The sequence below is a fragment of the Oncorhynchus kisutch genome, linkage group LG5 (assembly GCF_002021735.2).
Source record: "Oncorhynchus kisutch isolate 150728-3 linkage group LG5, Okis_V2, whole genome shotgun sequence".
Classification (NCBI taxonomy): Eukaryota; Metazoa; Chordata; class Actinopteri; order Salmoniformes; family Salmonidae; genus Oncorhynchus; species Oncorhynchus kisutch.
The window spans coordinates 77,846,252-77,864,968 of NC_034178.2; the positions used below are offsets into that span (position 1 = coordinate 77,846,252).

The 18,717-nt window shown below is 45.2% G+C and overlaps 1 protein-coding gene across 1 annotated transcript in view; it reads right to left on the reverse strand.

Annotated features, from left to right (window-relative positions):
• Positions 1-1,889: 1,889 nt before the first annotated feature.
• Positions 1,890-18,717, reverse strand: part of LOC109891683 (uncharacterized) — a 44,018-nt gene continuing 27,190 nt past the window's right edge. Inside the window, exons 2-5 of the mRNA XM_031823930.1 lie at positions 17,716-18,312; positions 9,741-11,718; positions 8,621-8,747; positions 1,890-2,124 (exon numbers count right to left, since the gene is read on the reverse strand). Coding sequence (XP_031679790.1) covers positions 1,890-2,124; positions 8,621-8,747; positions 9,741-11,718; positions 17,716-18,186 — 2,811 coding nt within the window. The 5' untranslated portion in view covers positions 18,187-18,312. The remainder of the gene's footprint in view (positions 2,125-8,620; positions 8,748-9,740; positions 11,719-17,715; positions 18,313-18,717) is intronic.

Sequence of the window (18,717 nt, forward strand, 5' to 3'; positions counted from 1 at the left end):
ACTTTTTCCTACTAATTATTTGCTTTCTTTTGAAATGTTAGCATGTTTTCAAGCCAAATCCGTGGTGTGTTGAGGTAGGCTAACGTTAGCTAACTAATTTTACAGAACAAAAATATAAAACGCTACATGTAAAGTGCTGGTCCCATGTTTCATGAGCTGAAATAAAAAGACCTTGTAATTTTTCCATATCCACAAAAAGCTTATTTCTCTCCAAATTTGTGAGCATTTCACCTTTGCCAAGATAATCCATCCCCCTGAGAGGTGTGGCATATCAAAAAGCTGATTAAACAGCATGATCATTACACAGGTGCACCTTGTGCTGGGGACAATAAAAGGCCACTCTAAAATGTGCAGTTTTGACACATAACACAAAGCCACACATGTCTCATGTTTTGTGGGAGATTGCAATTGGCATGCTGACTTCAGGAATGTCCACCAGAGCTGTTGCCAGAGAATAGAATGTTAATTTCTTAACCATAAGTTGCCTCCAATGTCGTTTTAGAGAATAAGGCAGTACATCCAACCGCAGACCACGTGTAATCACGCCAGCCCAAGACCTCCACATCCGGCTTCACCTGCGGGATCGTCTGAGACCAGCCACCCGGACAGCTGATGAAACTGAGGAGTATTTCTGTCTGTAATAAAGCCCTTTTGTGGGGAAAAACATATTCTGATTGGCTGGACCTGGCTCCCCAGTGGGTGGGACTGGCTCTAAAGTGGGTGGACCTATGCTCTCCCAGGCCCACCCATTGCTGCGCCCCTGCCCAGTCATGGAAAATCCATAGATTAGGGCCTAATATATTTATTTAAATTGGCTGATTTCCTTATTTGAACTTTAAAATCTGTGAAAATTGCTGCATGTTGCGTTTACATTTTTGTTCAGTATAGGTAGCTAGATGATAGTGATCATCAAAATATACATTACCAGATACATAACCATCAATCTATGGTCTAGCTACCAGCATACTCACCACCACTGGGGACCAACCAACTCCAAACACCTGTTCCGCACGGACGTGATCCTTAACGCGTTGGGGGAGATAAAAAAAACTGAGCCCCATTCAATGAAGGGATGCGGCCAGAGGGCTGATTTGCACACTGAGCTTGGTAAAAGGGGGCATTAATTGTTGACATAATTGTGATCAAAACTTAATTTACTCGTTGTGACACAGAGGTTCCAAACGCCGTTTTAGATGAGATTGACTTCTTGATCAAAATGATCCTATTTACACTTTGTAGTCAAATTTGACACTAGAATAAATGTTTGACTCATACATCGATGCCACATAGACCATTTTTAAAGGGTTTAGTTGTTTTTTAGGGCAGTCGTTCTTTAAACATGTCAAACACTGTAAAGGAGAGGACTATGTAGAGAAGAGGGCTCCATTGGAATGCACACGAAGGCAGAACACATCTTCCTACCTCCATATGGAACCATTCTGAGGTTCTGGAGGATGCTCCGACGTCCAATATTACAGTCGGCATTTGCTTGATGCTAGATTATCACAGATTGGGATTTGGACCAAATCCAATAAACTCACGACCTTCATCTGAATTCCACAAAATGCCTGAGTTGGCATGTGGGTCTAAAACTGGAACATGACCGTCAAATGGCAGGGTGCCAACTACTGAAATATGACCTCCAAAACACTACTGCATACCTCAGGTTGTTTGAAGTCCCAAATGACCCTATTCTCTTTATAGTGCACTACAGGGCCCTAGTGGAATAGGGTACCATGGGACACAGACTAAGACATTTTCATTCAGGTTCTATACGAAATTCCTGATCCACTGTGATCCAGAGAATGTCCCGTACTGTTTGATTTGTCTGTATAACAGACTGTTTAACATGCTTACAGTATTGTAGTATTGAGTCTATAGCAATACCATTAGGACAATCTATCCTTCATTGATACAGTGGTTCTGACACCAGTTGAGAATGGGCGATTGAGTGTGTGTGCATGCCTGTCTCTGAGTGTGTGTGTGTGTCTTGCCTGGTAAGAGTCTGCAGCACACTGGCTCTCCTGGTTGACCTCACACCTGTCTCCTCCTTTAGCAGCAGTGATACCTGCCAGACACCTGGTCTCCTTTAGAACATTCTGACAACACTGCTGCTGGGATATACTGGAGGAGAGAGAGAGAGAAAAAACATGTTGTATATTGCCAAAAGGAAAAGTAGAATTATATTCTGCTTTAAATGGAGTGATTAAAGAACTACAGACTTCCATATCACACTAAACCCAACCGTATACTACAGACTTCCATATCACACTAAACCCAACCGTATACTACAGACTTCCATATCACACTAAACCCAACCGTATACTACAGACTTCCATATCACACTAAACCCAACCGTATACTACAGACTTCCATATCACACTAAACCCAACCATATACTACAGACTTCCATATCACACTAAACCCAACCGTATACTACAGACTTCCATATCATACTAAACCCAACCGTATACTAGACTTCCATATCACACTAAACCCAACCGTATACTACAGACTTCCATAACATACTAAACCCAACCGTATACTACAGACTTCCATGTCACACTAAACCCAACCGTATACTACAGACTTCCATATCATACTAAACCCAACCGTATACTACAGACTTCCATATCACACTAAACCCAACCGTATACTACAGACTTCCATATCACACTAAACCCAACCGTATACTACAGACTTCCAAATCACACTAAACCCAACCGTATACTACAGACTTCCAAATCACACTAAACCCAACCGTATTCTAGACTTCCATATCACACTAAACCCAACCGTATTCTAGACTTCCATATCACACTAAACCCAACCGTATACTACAGACTTCCATATCACACTAAACCCAACCGTATACTACAGACTTCCATATCATACTAAACCCAACCGTATACTACAGACTTCCATATCATACTAAACCCAACCGTATACTACAGACTTCCATATCACACTAAACCCAACCGTATACTACAGACTTCCATATCATTCTAAACCCAACCGTATTCTAGACTTCCATATCACACTAAACCCAACCGTATACTACAGACTTCCATATCACACTAAACCCAACCGTATACTACAGACTTCCATATCATACTAAACCCAACCGTATACTAGACTTCCATATCACACTAAACCCAACCGTATACTGCAGACTTCCATAACATACTAAACCCAACCGTATACTACAGACTTCCATATCATACTAAACCCAACCGTATACTAGACTTCCATATCACACTAAACCCAACCGTATACTAGACTTCCATATCACACTAAACCCAACCGTATACTACAGACTTCTATAACATACTAAACCCAACCGTATACTACAGACTTCCATAACATACTAAACCCAACCGTATACTACAGACTTCCATATCATACTAAACCCAACCGTATACTAGACTTCCATATCACACTAAACCCAACCGTATACTACAGACTTCCATAACATACTAAACCCAACCGTATACTACAGACTTCCATAACATACTAAACCCAACCGTATACTACAGACTTCCATATCATACATTTAACATTTTAGTCACATAGCAGATGCTCTTATCAATAGCAACTTACAGTTAGTCTATTCATCTTAAGAGAGCTAGGTGGCACAACCACATATCATAGTAAGTACATTTTTCCTCAATAAAGTAGCTTCCAGCAAAGTCAGAGCTAGTAAGGGGGAGAAAAAGTGAATTGCGAGTGTTAATTCACGAAAGTTGTGAGGGAGGGTGTGCAAGGAGGGGTGCTGTGGGACTATTTAAGATACTCTTTGAAGAGGTAGGGTTTCAGATGATTTCGGAAGATGGGCAGGAATTCTGCTGTCCTAGCATCAGGGGGAAGATGGGCAGGAATTCTGCTGTCCTAGCATCAGGGGGAAGATGGGCAGGAATTCTGCTGTCCTAGCCTCAGGGGGAAGATGGGAAGGAATTCTGCTGTCCTAGCCTCAGGGAGAAGATGGGCAGGAATTCTGCTGTCCTAGCCTCAGGGGGAAGATGGGCAGGAATTCTGCTGTCCTAGCCTCAGGGAGAAGCTGGTTCCAACATTGGGGTGGCAGGACAGAGAAGGGCTTGGACTGGGCTGAGCGGGAATTTCCAAGAGACCAGAGGTGACAGAACGGAGTCCTCGGGTTGGGATGTAGGGTTTGAGCATAGCCTGAAAGTAGGGAGGGGCAGTTCCTCTTGCTGCTACGATGGCAATTAACATGGTCTTATAGTAGATGTGAGCTTTGAGTGTGTGCAGAGGAGCGGGGTGACATGGGAGAATTTGGGAGAGTTGAACAAAAAGGCGGGCTGAAGGCTGAAAAAAGTAGTTTAGTGTCAACAGCATAGCAATGGTAGGAGAGACCATGTAAGGATATGACTTGGTGTATAGAGAGAAGAGGAGAGGGCCTAGAACCGAGCCCTGGGGGACACCAGTAGTGAGAGTACAGACACAGATCCTCTCCATATCACCTGGTCTGAGCGGCCTGCCAGGTAGGATTCAATCCAAAAGTGTGGAGAGCCTGAGACGCCTAGCCCTGAGAGGGTGGAAAGGAGGATCTGATGGTTCACGTTGTCGAAGGCAGGAGATGGATCTAGAAGGATGAGAACAGAGGAGAGAGTCAGCTTTGGCAGTGCGGTGAGCCTCCGGGACACAGAAAAGAGCAGTCTCAGTCACAGTGATCCATCTTGAAGCCTGATTGGTTAGGGTCAAGAAGATCGTTCTGAGAGAGACACCCAGAGAGTTGGTCATAGACAGCACGCTCAAGTAAAGACACAGGTCTGTAGTTTTTACATCAGATGTGTCAAGCATTGTTTTCTTGAGGAGGGGAGCGACTGGACGTTTTGAAGTCAGAAAGGACGCAGCCAGTGGTCAGGGATGAGATGAGGGAAGTGAGGAATGGGATAAGGTCTCCAGAGATGGTCTGGAGAAAGGAGGAGGGGGTCGAGTGGAGAGGTTGTTGGGCGGATGGACATCACTAGTCGCTGGATGTCATTTGGAGAGAGAGGGAAGAAAGAGGTCAAGGCTAGGGTCGTTCTGTGCGAGTGGGACCAGTGGACACAATAGGCTGAGTGAATGAGGAACGGATGTCGTCAACGTTCTTTTCAAAGTAGTTAAAGTCGTCCACAGAGAGGGAGAAAGGAGGGGGAGGGATGGGAGGATTAAGGAGGGAAGAGATGGTGGAAAATAGTTTCCTAGAGTTAGAGGTGGAAGCTTGTAATTTAGATAGAAACTGTCTTTAGAAGCAGATAGAGTAAAATAAGGTAAAAATGAGAGAGTGAAAGGACGAGAGGTCCTCCAGAAGAAACCATACTAAACCCAAAAGGTCTGAGAAGTACACATCATACAGTATTACACTAGGTCCTGGTGCAGACTAACATCATACTACGCTAGGCCCTGGTGGTGCAGACTAACATCATATTACACTAGGTCCTGGTGGTGCAGACTAACAACATATTACACTAGACCCTGGTGGTGCAGACTAATCTCATATTAAATCAAATCAAATCAAATTTATTTATATAGCCCTTCGTACATCAGCTGATATCTCAAAGTGCTGTACATATTACACTAGGCCCTGGTGGTGCAGACTAACATCATATTACACTAGGTCCTGGCAGTGCAGACTAACATAATATTACACTAGGTCCTGGTGGTGCAGACTAACATCATATTACACTAGGCCCTGGTGGTGCAGACTAACAACATATTACACTAGGCCCTGGCGGTGCAGACTAACATAATATTACACTAGGCCCTGGTGGTGCAGACTAACATCATATTACACTAGGCCCTGGTGGTGCAGAATAACATCATATTACACTAGGTCCTGGTGGTGCAGACTAACAACATATTACACTAGACCCTGATGGTTCAGAATAACATCATATTACACTAGGCCCTGGTGGTGCAAACTAACATCATATTACGCTAGGCCCTGGTGGTGCAGAATAGCATCATATTACACTAGACCCTGGTGGTGCAGGCTAACATCATATTACACTAGGCCCTGGTGGTGCAGACTAACATCATATTACACTAGGTCCTGGTGGTGCAGACTTATAACATATTACACTAGGTCCTGGTGGTGCAGAATAACATCATATTACACTAGGTCCTGGTGGTGCAGACTAACATTATATTACACTAGACCCTGGTGGTGCAGAATAACATCATATTACACTAGGTCCTGGTGGTGCAGACTAACATCATATTACACTAGGCCCTGGTGGTGCAGACTAACATCATATTACACTAGGTCCTGGTGGTGCAGACTAGCATCATATTACACTAGGTCCTGGTGGTGCAGACTAGCATCATATTACACTAGGTCCTGGTGGTGCAGACTAACAACATATTACACTAGGTCCTGGTGGTGCAGACTAACATCATATTACACTCGGCCCTGGTGCAGACTAACATCATGTTACACTGGGTCCTGGTGGTGCAGACTAAACATCATATTACACTAGGCCCTGGTGGTGCAGACTAACATCATATTACACTAGGCCCTGGTGGTGCAGACTAACATCATATTACACTAGGTCATGGTGGTGCAGATAACAACATATTACACTAGGCCCTGGTGGTGCAGATAACAACATATTACACTAGGTCCTGGTGGTGCAGACTAACATCATAATACCCTAGGTCCTGGTGGTGCAGACTAACAACATATTACACTAGGCCCTGGTGGTGCAGATAACAACATATTACACTAGGTCCTGGTGGTGCAGACTAACATCATAATACCCTAGGTCCTGGTGGTGCAGACTAACATCATATTACACTAGGTCCTGGTGGTGCAGACTAACATCATATTACACTAGGTCCTGGTGGTGCAGACTAACATCATATTACACTAGGTCCTGGTGGTGCAGACTAACATAATATTACACTAGGTCCTGGTGGTGCAGAATAACATCATATCAGACTAGGCCCTGGTGGTGCAGACTAACATCATATTACACTCGGTCCTGGTGGTGCAGACTAACATCATATTACACTAGGTCCTGGTGGTGCAGACTAACATAATATTACACTAGGCCCTGGTGGTGCAGACTAACATCATATTACACTAGGTCCTGGTGGTGCAGAATAACATCATATCAGACTAGGCCCTGGTGGTGCAGACTAACATCATATTACACTCGGTCCTGGTGGTGCAGACTAACATCATATTACACTAGGTCCTGGTGGTGCAGACTAACATCATATTACACTAGACCCTGGTGGTGCAGAATAACATCATATCAGACTAGGCCCTGGTGGTGCAGACTAACATCATATTACACTAGGTCCTGGTCGTGCAGACTAACATCATATTACACTAGACCCTGGTGGTGCAGACTAAAATCATATTACACTAGCTCCTGGTGGTGCAGACTAACATCATATTACACTAGGTCCTGGTGGTGCAGACTAACATCATATTACACTAGGCCCTGGTGGTGCAGACTAACATCATATTACACTAGGTCCTGGTGGTGCAGACTTATAAAATATTACACTAGGTCATGGTGGTGCAGAATAACATCAGATTACACTAGGTCCTGGTGGTGCAGACTAACATTATATTACACTAGACCGTGGAGGTGCAGAATAACATCATATTACACTAGGCCCTGGTGGTGCAGACTAACATCATATTACACTAGGCCCTGGTGGTGCAGATAACAACATATTACACTAGGTCCTGGTGGTGCAGACTAACATCATAATACCCTAGGTCCTGGTGGTGCAGACTAACATCATATTACACTAGGTCCTGGTGGTGCAGACTAACATCATATTACACTAGACCCTGGTGGTGCAGACTAAAATCATATTACACTAGACCCTGGTGGTGCAGAATAACATCATATCAGACTAGGCCCTGGTGGTGCAGACTAACATCATATTACATTCGGTCCTGGTGGTGCAGACTAACATCATATTGCACTAGACCCTGGTGGTGCAGAATAACATCATATCAGACTAGGCCCTGGTGGTGCAGACTAACATCATATCAGACTAGGCCCTGGTGGTGCAGACTAACATCATATTACACTAGACCCTGGTTGTGCAGAATAACATCATATCAGACTAGGCCCTGTTGGTGCAGAATAACATCATATCAGACTAGGCCCTGGTGGTGAGGACTAACATCATATTACACTAGGCCCTGGTGGTGAGGACTAACATCATATTACACTAGGCCCTGGTGGTGAGGACTAACATCATATCAGACTAGGCCCTGGTGGTGCAGACTAACATCATATTACACTAGGTCCTGGTGGTGCAGACTAACGTCATATTACACTAGACCCTGGTGGTGAGGACTAACATCATATCAGACTAGGCCCTGGTGGTGAGGACTAACATCATATTACACTAGGTCCTGGTGGTGCAGACTAACATCATATCAGACTAGGCCCTGGTGGTGCAGACTAACATCATATTACACTCGTTCCTGGTGGTGCAGACTAACATCATATTACACTAGGCCATGGTGGTGCAGAATAACATCATATCAGACTAGGTCCTGGTGGTGCAGACTAACATCATATTACACTAGACCCTGGTGGTGCAGAATAACATCATATCAGACTAGGCCCTGGTGGTGAGGACTAACCTGCAGACAGAGTGTCTATCGTCCTTCAACAACGGCATGTTGTTACAGTGTTGGTTCTCTGATGCCCATCTCTGGCCCACCTCACAGCAGCTCTCCACCACGTAGAGAGAAGACGGACCAGGACCAGCTGGAGATACAGGGGCATTAACACATTAACGCATTAACACATTTTCTCCCCAGTTTCGTGGTATCCAAATGGTAGTTACAGTCTTGTCTCATCGCTGCAACTCCCGTACGGACTCGGGAGAAACGAAGGTCGAGAGCTGTGCGTCCTCCGAAACACAACCCAACCAAGCAGCACTGCTTCTTGACACAATGCCCATCCAACCCGGAAGCCAGCTGCACCAATGTGTCGGAGGAAACACCGTACACCTGGCGACCTGGTCAGCGTGCACTTCACCCGGCCCGCCACAGGAGTCGCTAGTGCGCGATGAGACAAGGATATCCCTGCCGGCCAAACCCTCCCTAACCCGGACGACGCTGGGCCAATTGTGCACCGCCCCATGGGCCTCACGGGCGCGGCCGGCTGCGACAGAGCTTGGACTCGAACCCAGAATCTCTAGTGACACAGCTAGCACTGCGATGCAGTGCCTTAGACCACTGCGGCTAGAAAGATATACATTACACATCACATAGAAACAAAAGACAAACACAGCAAAATACAAATACAGAGCAGACACAGAGCAGACAACAGAAACACCTGGACCAGACACGCAGCTGCCAACAGAAACACCTGGACCAGACACACAGCTGCCTCAACAGAAACACCTGGAGCAGACGCAGCTGCCTCAACAGAAACACTTGGAGCAGACACGCAGCTGCCTCAACAGAAACACCTGGACCAGACACACAGCTGCCTCAACAGAAACACCTGGACCAGACATACAGCTGCCACAACAGAAACACCTGGACCAGACACACAGCTGCCAACGGAAACACCTGGACCAGACACAGCTGCCTCAATAGAAACACCTGGATCTTTGTCCACATGATGAACCTGGCCACTCATCTAACTTTAAAACTATGGCGCTTTCAACCCACTCAGCTTCCAGATACTAAACAATAAAGAACGTCCAGGTTCAGTCAAGAACATCCAGGTTCAGTCAAGTGTTTTACTCACCCTCCTGAGTTTTTGGGAGAAAGACTGGAACATATCCCCTCTCCTCCTCCTTCTCATGCTCCTCCGCATCATTGTTCTGCAGGTTGAATAGTGTCTGGGACTGCTTATGGAGAGGCTCACTTCCGTGGTGACCTAGATCAGCTGATACCCTGAGAGAAGGCTGGCTGGTTGGGCTGAATCTCACCCTGGGAGGAGTATGTTGCTGCTCTGGGTCCTTGGGAGCTGGGTGATGGGGATCAGGGTGTCTGGTCAGGGTATAGTGATCAGGCTGTCTGTGGGTTGTGTGGTGGTTCAGCTCTCTGGGAGTTGTAGTTCTGACTGCATAGGGGTCAGGCTTCCTGGTCAGGGTATGGTGATCAGGCTGTCTGTTGAGGCTGTGGTGCTCAGCTTGTCTTGGGATTGTAGTTCTGTCGGTGTTGACATCAAGCTCTCTTGGAGTTGAAGTTTTGACTGTGTGGTGGTCAGGCAGTCTGGGATATATAGGTCTGTCTGTGTGGACCTCATACTCCTTGGGGGTTGTGTAGTGGTCAGGCTTGCTGGTCAAGGTGTGGTGGTCAGGCAATCTGGGAAATGTAGTTCTATCTGTGTTGTGGTCAAGCAGTCTGGGAGATGTAGTTCTGTCTGTGACGACCTCATACTCCCTAGGGGTAGTATTGTGAGGCTTAGGCTTCTGGGTCAGGGTGTGTTGGTGAGGCTTCCTGTGGGTGATGTGGTCCCGATTCCTTCTGGGGGATGTAGTACTGTGTTCTACTGTAGTGTTGTCCTGGTGACTTCCAGGTTCTCTGACACCTGCATCCTTCACATGGTTGCTAGGGGTACTCTTCTCTCTCTCCTCCTCTCCTCCTCTCCTCCCCTGTTTATCCAAATCTCCATCATAAGACACGTCACTCCACCCAGGTGCTGTGGTATTCTCCAATGAATCTACTCTCTCCTCCTCTTCCTCCTGCTTCTCCCCCTCCATCCCTCTATCCCAGATCTCCAGTGCGTCCCCAGCACTGGCCCCTTGAGAGTGAGGGTAAATCTGGTTCTCTGAGAGTCTGTTCCATTTCGAGGTGGTGTCCTGGTGGCTGGAGCTGGTACTGTGGGAGGTGGTCTCTACTGTGGTGTCTTCAAGCTGGCTAGAAGTGGTCTGTTCTACTGTCACTGGGCTGTCAGTAACTGGGCTGCCTGTCTCTCCGAACCCATCTGTGGTGGCCTTGTAAAGTCCAAATGTCATCAACCTGTCTGTTTTCTTTAGCTTGTCTGTCAGCTTCACCCTACCTATATGCTGAGATCTGTCTGTCTCTGTAGATCTGTCTGTCTGCCCTAGCCTGTCTCTCAGTCCTACTCTGTCTGTAACCATACTGTCTGTGGTTGGCTCATGGACTCCATAGATCTCCCTCAGCTCCTGCCTATCTCTACTATCATATTCCTTGTTACCATAGCCGTTATCAGCCCAATCATAAGGCTTATCGTAGCTCTTACTATTACCCCTGTCGTGGCGCGGCTGTGTAGCCCCTGTCCCAGGGTAGGAGACAGAGATGACAGAGGAGGACGGTGTAGGGTAGGCCAGATCATTCACAGGTGGTTCTGATGCGTCTGTAGTAGGGTAGTCATAGTCCCCATCCTCAGTCATGTGGTCTGGTTTGAACAGGGGCAGGTGGTCCGAGGGAATAGGGGCATTGATCGGGAAAGGGGGGAGGTGTGGGCTGTTGGATGGTGGTAGTTTTGGCCCGTTGAAAGGGTATGGAGGACTGTTGTAGGGGGGTAATCCTATAGCCTGTGTCTCCTGTGTGTTAAAGGGGGGTTTAGCATGTCGGTCTCTCTCCGTCTCTCTCAGTTTGTCCTGTGTGAGGTAGGGATGGATAGGGGGATATGTAGGGTGACCCTCCTGTATGGTGGCCAGCATAGGTTTGTGGGGGTCACCGGGGTTGCTGGGATCACAGCCTGGGACAGGGTAGCACATCAGCTGACCTCCGTCGGACGGACAGTGGCACGCCTGGAGGGAGCATCGTTAGAACCTTGTTACAACATTACTAGAACACCTGGTGAAACATCGTTAGAACCTTGTTACAACATTACTAGAACACCTGGCGAAACATCGTTAGAACCTTGTTAAAACATTAGATGTTACAACATTACTAGAACACCTGGTGAAACATCGTTAGAACCTTGTTACAACATTACTAGAACACCTGGTGAAACATTGTTAGAACCTTGTTAAAACATTAGATGTTACAACATTACTAGAACACCTGGTGAAACATCATTAGAACCTTGTTATAACATTACTAGAACACCTGGTGAAACATCGTTAGAACCTTGTTAAAACATTAGATGTTACAACATTACTAGAACACCTGGTGAAACATCATTAGAACCTTGTTACAACATTACTAGAACACCTGGTGAAACATCGTTAGAACCTTGTTACAACATTACTAGAACACCTGGTGAAACATTGTTAGAACCTTGTTAAAACATTAGATGTTACAACATTACTAGAACACCTGGTGAAACATCATTAGAGCGTTGTGATGACATTCATATAATGTTTAAGTTAGGTTACACAGGACATTCCCTTAATGTTGTAAGAATGTTGGCAGGACACCTGGTCTTAGTTCTTTAAAAAGGTTCCCAGAACATTTAAATTAAGTTATGGGAGTAGTCTGGCAAGTGGCAAGAATAGTCTTGTGATATTCATAGGTTACATAATGTTCCAAAATGTCCTTGATGTTTCAAAAACTTGGAGTCCACCTGTGATTTTGGCAAGGCACACACCTGTCTATATAGGTCGAAGGAATTCCTCTGAGACAGGATTGTGTCAAGGCACAGATCTGGGGATGGGTACCAAAAAATGTCTACAGCATTGAAGGTCCAATAACACCGTTTTTATTTTTTTATTTACCTTTATTAACTTTATTTAACCAGGTGGCCAGTTGAGAACACCTTTATTTAACCAGGTGGCCAGTTGAGAACACCTTTATTTAACCAGGTGGCCAGTTGAGAACACCTTTATTTAACCAGGTGGCCAGTTGAGAACACGTTCTCATTTACAACTGCGACCTGGCCAAGAGAACACCTTTATTTAACCAGGTAGGCAAGTTGAGAACACCTTTATTTAAACAGGTGGCCAGTTGAGAACACGTTCTCATTTACAACTGCGACCTGGCCAAGATAAAGCATAGCAGTGTGACACAAACAACACAGAGTTACACACGGAATAAACAAACGTACAGTCAATAATACAATAGAAAAATATATATACAGTGTGTGCAAATGTAGTAAGGGAGGAAAGGCAATAAATAGGCCATAAAGGCGAAATAATTACAATTTAGCAATTAAAACACTGGAGTGATAGATGTGCAGAAGATGAATGTGCAAGTAGAGATACTGGGGTGCAAAGGTACAAACTAATTAATTACAATATGGGGATGAGGTAACTATTTACAGATGGCCTATGTACAGGTGCGATGGGCTATGAACAGGTGCTTAAAGTTAGTGAGGGAGATATAGTGGGGAGAACAAGTATTTGATAACCTGCAAAATCGCCAGTGTTTCCTACTTACAAAGCATGTAGAGGTCTGTAATTTTTATCATAGGTACACTTCAACTGTGAGAGACAGAATCTAAAACAAAAATCCAGAAAATCACATTGTATGATTTTTAAGTAATTAATTTGCATTTTATTGCATGACATAAGTATTTGATCACCTACCAACCAGTAAGAATTCCGGCTCTCACAGACCTGTTAGTTTTTCTTTAAGAAGCCCTCCTGCTCTCCACTCATTACCTGTATTAACTGCACCTGTTTGAACTCGTTACCTGTATAAAAGACACCTGTCCACACACTCAATCAAACAGACTCCAACCTCTCCACAATGTGGAGGGATGATCTTCACTGATCATCCCTAAAGCCAACACCTCATTTGGCCGCCTTTCGTTCCAGTTCTCTGCTGCCTGTGACTGGAACGAATTGCAAAAATCGCTGAAGTTGGAGACTTTTATCTCCCTCACCAACTTCAAACATCTGCTATCTGAGCAGCTAACCGATCGCTGCAGCTGTACATAGTCTATCGGTAAATAGCCCACCCATTTTTACCTCTCTCATCCCCATACTGTTTTTATTTACTTACTTTTCTGCTCGGTTCAGTTGAACAACTGACTAGGTATCCCCCTTTTCCAGTCCTCAGTAAAAGGCACATGACAGCCCGCTTGGATTTTGTCAAAAGGCTCCTAAAGACTCTCAGACCACGAGAAACAAGATTCTCTGGTCTAAAGAAACCAAGATTGAACTCTTTGGCATGAATGCCAACCATCATGTCTGGAGGAAACCTGGGAACTTCTCTACAGTGAAGCATGGTGTTGGTAGCATCATGCTGTGGGGATGTTTTTCAGTGGAAGAGACTGGGAGACTAGTCAGGATCGAGGGAAAGATGAATGAAGCAAAGTACAGAGCCTTATTTGATGAAAAAAAACTTGCACCCGTGCTCTAAGGACCTCAGACTTTGGCGAAGGTTCACTTTCCAACAGGACAACAACCCTAAGCACACAGCCAAGACAATACAGGAATGGCTTTGGGATAAGTCTCTGAATGTCCTTGAGTGTCCCAGACAGAGCCCGGACTTGAACCCGATCGAACATCTCTGGAGAGACCTGAAAATAGCTGTACAGCGACGCTCCACATCCAACCTGACAGAGCTTGAGAGGATCTGCAGAGAAAATTGAGAGACACTCCCAAAATACAGGTGTGCCAAGCTTGTAACATCATACCCAAGAAGACTCCAGGCTGTAATCACTACCAAAGATGCTTCCACAAAGTAGAGTAAAAGGTCTGAATACTTATGTAAATAAAAATAAACATTCTAATAAACAATGTTTGCTTTGTCATTACTGGGTATTGCGTGTAGATTGATGAGGGGGGAGATGATTAAATACATTTTAGAAAACGTCTGTAACGTAACAAAATGTGGAAACAGTCAAGGGGTCTAAATACTTTCCGAAGGCACTGAACAAAAATATTAACGCAATATGCAACAATTTCATATGAAGAAATCAGTCAAAATAGATACATTCAATTCGGCCCTAATCTATGGATTTCACATGACTGGGAATGCAGATATGCATCTGTTGGTCACAGATACCATTAAAAACAAAGTGTAGGTGAGTGGATCAGAAAACCAGTCAGTATCTGGTGTGACCACCATTTGCCTCATGCAGCGTGACACATCTCCTTCACATAGAGTTGATCAGGCTGTTGATTGTGGCCTGCGGAATGCTGCCCCATTCCTCAATGGCTGTGTTTCTGGATACTGGACCACGCTGTCGTACACGTCGATCCAGAGCATCCCAAACATGCTCCATGGGTGACATGTCCCAGGCTTGTATACTCACCAGACATTTCAGCATCCAGGAATTGTGTACAGATCCTTGCGACATGGGGCTGTGCATTGTCATACTGAAACATGAGGTGATGCCGACGGATGAATGACACAACAATGGGCCTCAGGATATCGTCACGATATCTCTGTGCATTCAAATTGCCATCAGTAAAATGAAATTAGGTTCCTTGTCCGCCACCATGGGGCACTCTGTCCTTAACATTGACACCAGCAAACAGCTCGGCTAAACAGCTGTCGCCGTATGCTTGGTACAGTTGAAACCGGGATTCATCCGTGAAGAGCACATTTCACCAAAGTCAGTTACAATGCCAAACTGCAGTCAGGTCAAGACCCTGGTAAGGACAACATGCTTCCCTGAGACAGTTTCTGGCAGTTTGTGCAGAAATTCTTCAGTTGTGCAAAGCCACAGTTTCATCAGCTGTCCGGGTGGCTGGTCTTAGACGATCCCGCAGGTGAAGAAACGGGATGTGGAGGTCCTGGCTACACGTGGTCTGCGGTTGTGAGGCCGGTGGGACGTACTGCAATTGGAGGCGGCTCTCTGGCAAAAGCTTCAGTGGACATTCCTGCAGTCTGTGTGTAATTCTCTCTCTCAAGGCATTATTGTCATGGGGAACATATGTTTACATTGCCAAAGCAAGTGAAATAGATAAACAAAAGTGAAGTAAACAATTGAAAAAAATAACTGTAAACATTACACTCACAAAAGTTCCAAAATAATAAAGATGTCACATTGTCTATATACAGTGTTGTAATGATGTGCAAATAGTTAAAGTACCAAAGGGAAAATAAATAAACATAAATATGGGTTGTATTTACAATGGTGTTTGTTCTTCATTGGTTGCCCTTTTCTTGTGGGAACAGGTCACAAATCTTGCTGCTGTGATGGCACACATAAAAACGGACTCACTTATTGTGTAACATTGTCCGAATGTTCTGTGCAACTTATGTGAATATCACAAGAATGTTCTTGCAAAACCCCAGACAACTCCCATAAGTTAATGAAATGTTCAGGGTACCTTTAAAGAACTTAAGACCAGCTGTTCTGTCAGCATTCTTATAACATTAAGGGAATGTCCTGTTGCCACATAACTTAAACATTGTATGAACGTCATCACAACTGGACAGTGTTTTCGGAACCTATAGCTTAAATGTGTTCTAGGAACGTTCTTGCAACATCAGGCGAATGATTTATACAAACATTTTATAATCATCAGCACGACTGGGAACTTTCACAGAACCCATTTTGTTAGCTGGGAAGACATTAAGAATCTATTGACCAAAAGGTTGGTTTGAGATCTAAACTATAGTTCACCACACCATCTCTGGAACGGCACCTAAAGACATGCAATGTCCTAGAATAGCAGACAGGTAGACAGGCAGACTTCACAGGTAAAAGTAGATAGACAGGCAATGTGCTAGAATAGCACAGGTAGAAGATAGCAGACAGGAAGCAGGTAACAGACAGGAAGCAGGTAGCAGACAGGAAGACTTCACATGTAAAGGTAGATAGACAGGCAATGTGCTAGAATAGCACAGGTAGCAGATAGCAGACAGGAAGCAGGTAGCAGACAGGAAGCAGGTAGCAGACAGGAAGCAGGTAGAAGACAGGTAGACAGGCAGACTTCACAGGTAAAGGTAGATAGACAGGCAATGTGCTAGAATTGTACAGGTAGAAGATAGCAGAAAGGAAGCAGGTAGCAGACAGGTAGCAGACAGGAAGCAGGTAGCAGACAGGACGCAGGTAGCAGACAGGCTTCATAGGTAAAAGGGACAAGGGTACAGGTAAAGGTAGATAACAGACAGGCTTCACAGGTAAAAGGGACAAGGGTACAGGTAAATGTAGATAACAGACAGGCTTCACAGGTAAAAGGGACAAGGGTACAGGTAAAGGTAGATAACAGACAGACTTCACAGGTAAAAGGGACAAGGGTACAGGTAAAGGTAGACCACCGGCAGACTTCACAGGTAAAGGTAGATAAAAGACAGACTTCACAGGTAAAGGTAGATAAAAGACAGACTTCACAGGTAAAAGGGACAAGGGTACAGGTAAAGGTAGATAACAGACAGACTTCACAGGTAAAAGGGACAAGGGTACAGGTAAAGGTAGACCACCGGCAGACTTCACAGGTAAAGGTAGATAAAAGACAGACTTCACAGGTAAAGGTAGATAAAAGACAGACTTCACAGGTAAAAGGGACAAGGGTACAGGTAAAGGTAGATAACAGACAGACTTCACAGGTAAAAGGGACAAGGGTACAGGTAAAGGTAGACCACCGGCAGACTTCACAGGTAAAGGTAGATAAAAGACAGACTTCACAGGTAAAAGGGACAAGGGTACAGGTAAAGGTAGATAAAAGACAGACTTCACAGGTAAAAGGGACAAGGGTACACGTAAAGGTAGATAACAGACAGACTTCACAGGTAAAGGTAGTGAGAACAAACTGACCTCACAGGTAAAGGTAGATAACAGACAGACTTCACAGGTAAAGGTAGATAACTGGCACACTCAACAGGTAGAGAGAACAAACTGACCTCACAGGTAAAGGTAGATAACCGACAGTCTTCACAGGTAAAGGTAGTGAGAACAAACTGACCTCACAGGCAACAAGGTGAAAGGAGTGTCCGGCCTCGTACTTCTGGTTGTCATGGACACAGCCGATACGTTCGCAGGTGACACAGCCGTCAGCCGGCTCAGACACCTCGATGCAGTTAGCAGGGACGTCAGGACAGGGCATGAAGTGACAGCCAATCCGTCCACCACCTTCCGGGCACGAACACTCCGTACTCCCGAAGTCCACGAAGTAGGACTGCCCCTCGGGAACATGACCATTCTTAAAACCGGCATGGACACAGTCGTAGTACTGGTAGCCCTCACAGGTACACCCAGTCTGAACGCAGGTAGTACAGCAAGCCCCAGCTTCCAGCCGCTCCTCAATACAGTTACTCAGATCAGGGCAGTCTACACCTGTACAGTCCTTCTGGCCCAGGCTACCACTCACACTCAGCAGGAGGAGGACAAGGGCACTGTGACGTAATGTCTGTTCAACTGGTGGGGGACCAGCCATGATGACACCAGATGGATTGAAACCAATGAGAGTGAAGTTGTTTTTCACAGTGTTTTGAGGTTTAGCTTTGTAGTCCTCCTCAAGGATTCAGACACACTCTCTCTGTTCTCAGGGATCACTACCACTCTACAGAGAAAAAGAGAGGGAGACAGAGAGGGGGGGTGGAGGGAGGGAGGGGAAGAGAGGGGTTGTTTAATTGTTTATTTCACATTTGTATATTATCTACCTCACTTGCTTTGGCAATGTTAACACATGTTTCCCATGCCAATAAAGCCCCTTGAATTGAGAGAGAGAAAGAGAGAGAGAGAAAGAGAGATAGATACATTTACACACACACCAACATCTGGATTCATAGTTGAACTCTCAGGTTCTGGTCTGTCCCATTACTTTCACTACTGCTGGGTGACTGGTCCAGAGACCTGAAATTATTATGACTACACCCTTCTTTCCCCCAGGCCTGCTTTCAAATACTATTCAACATCTGTCCAGTTTATTAGTTCACCAGGCCTGGGTTCAAATACTATTCAACAT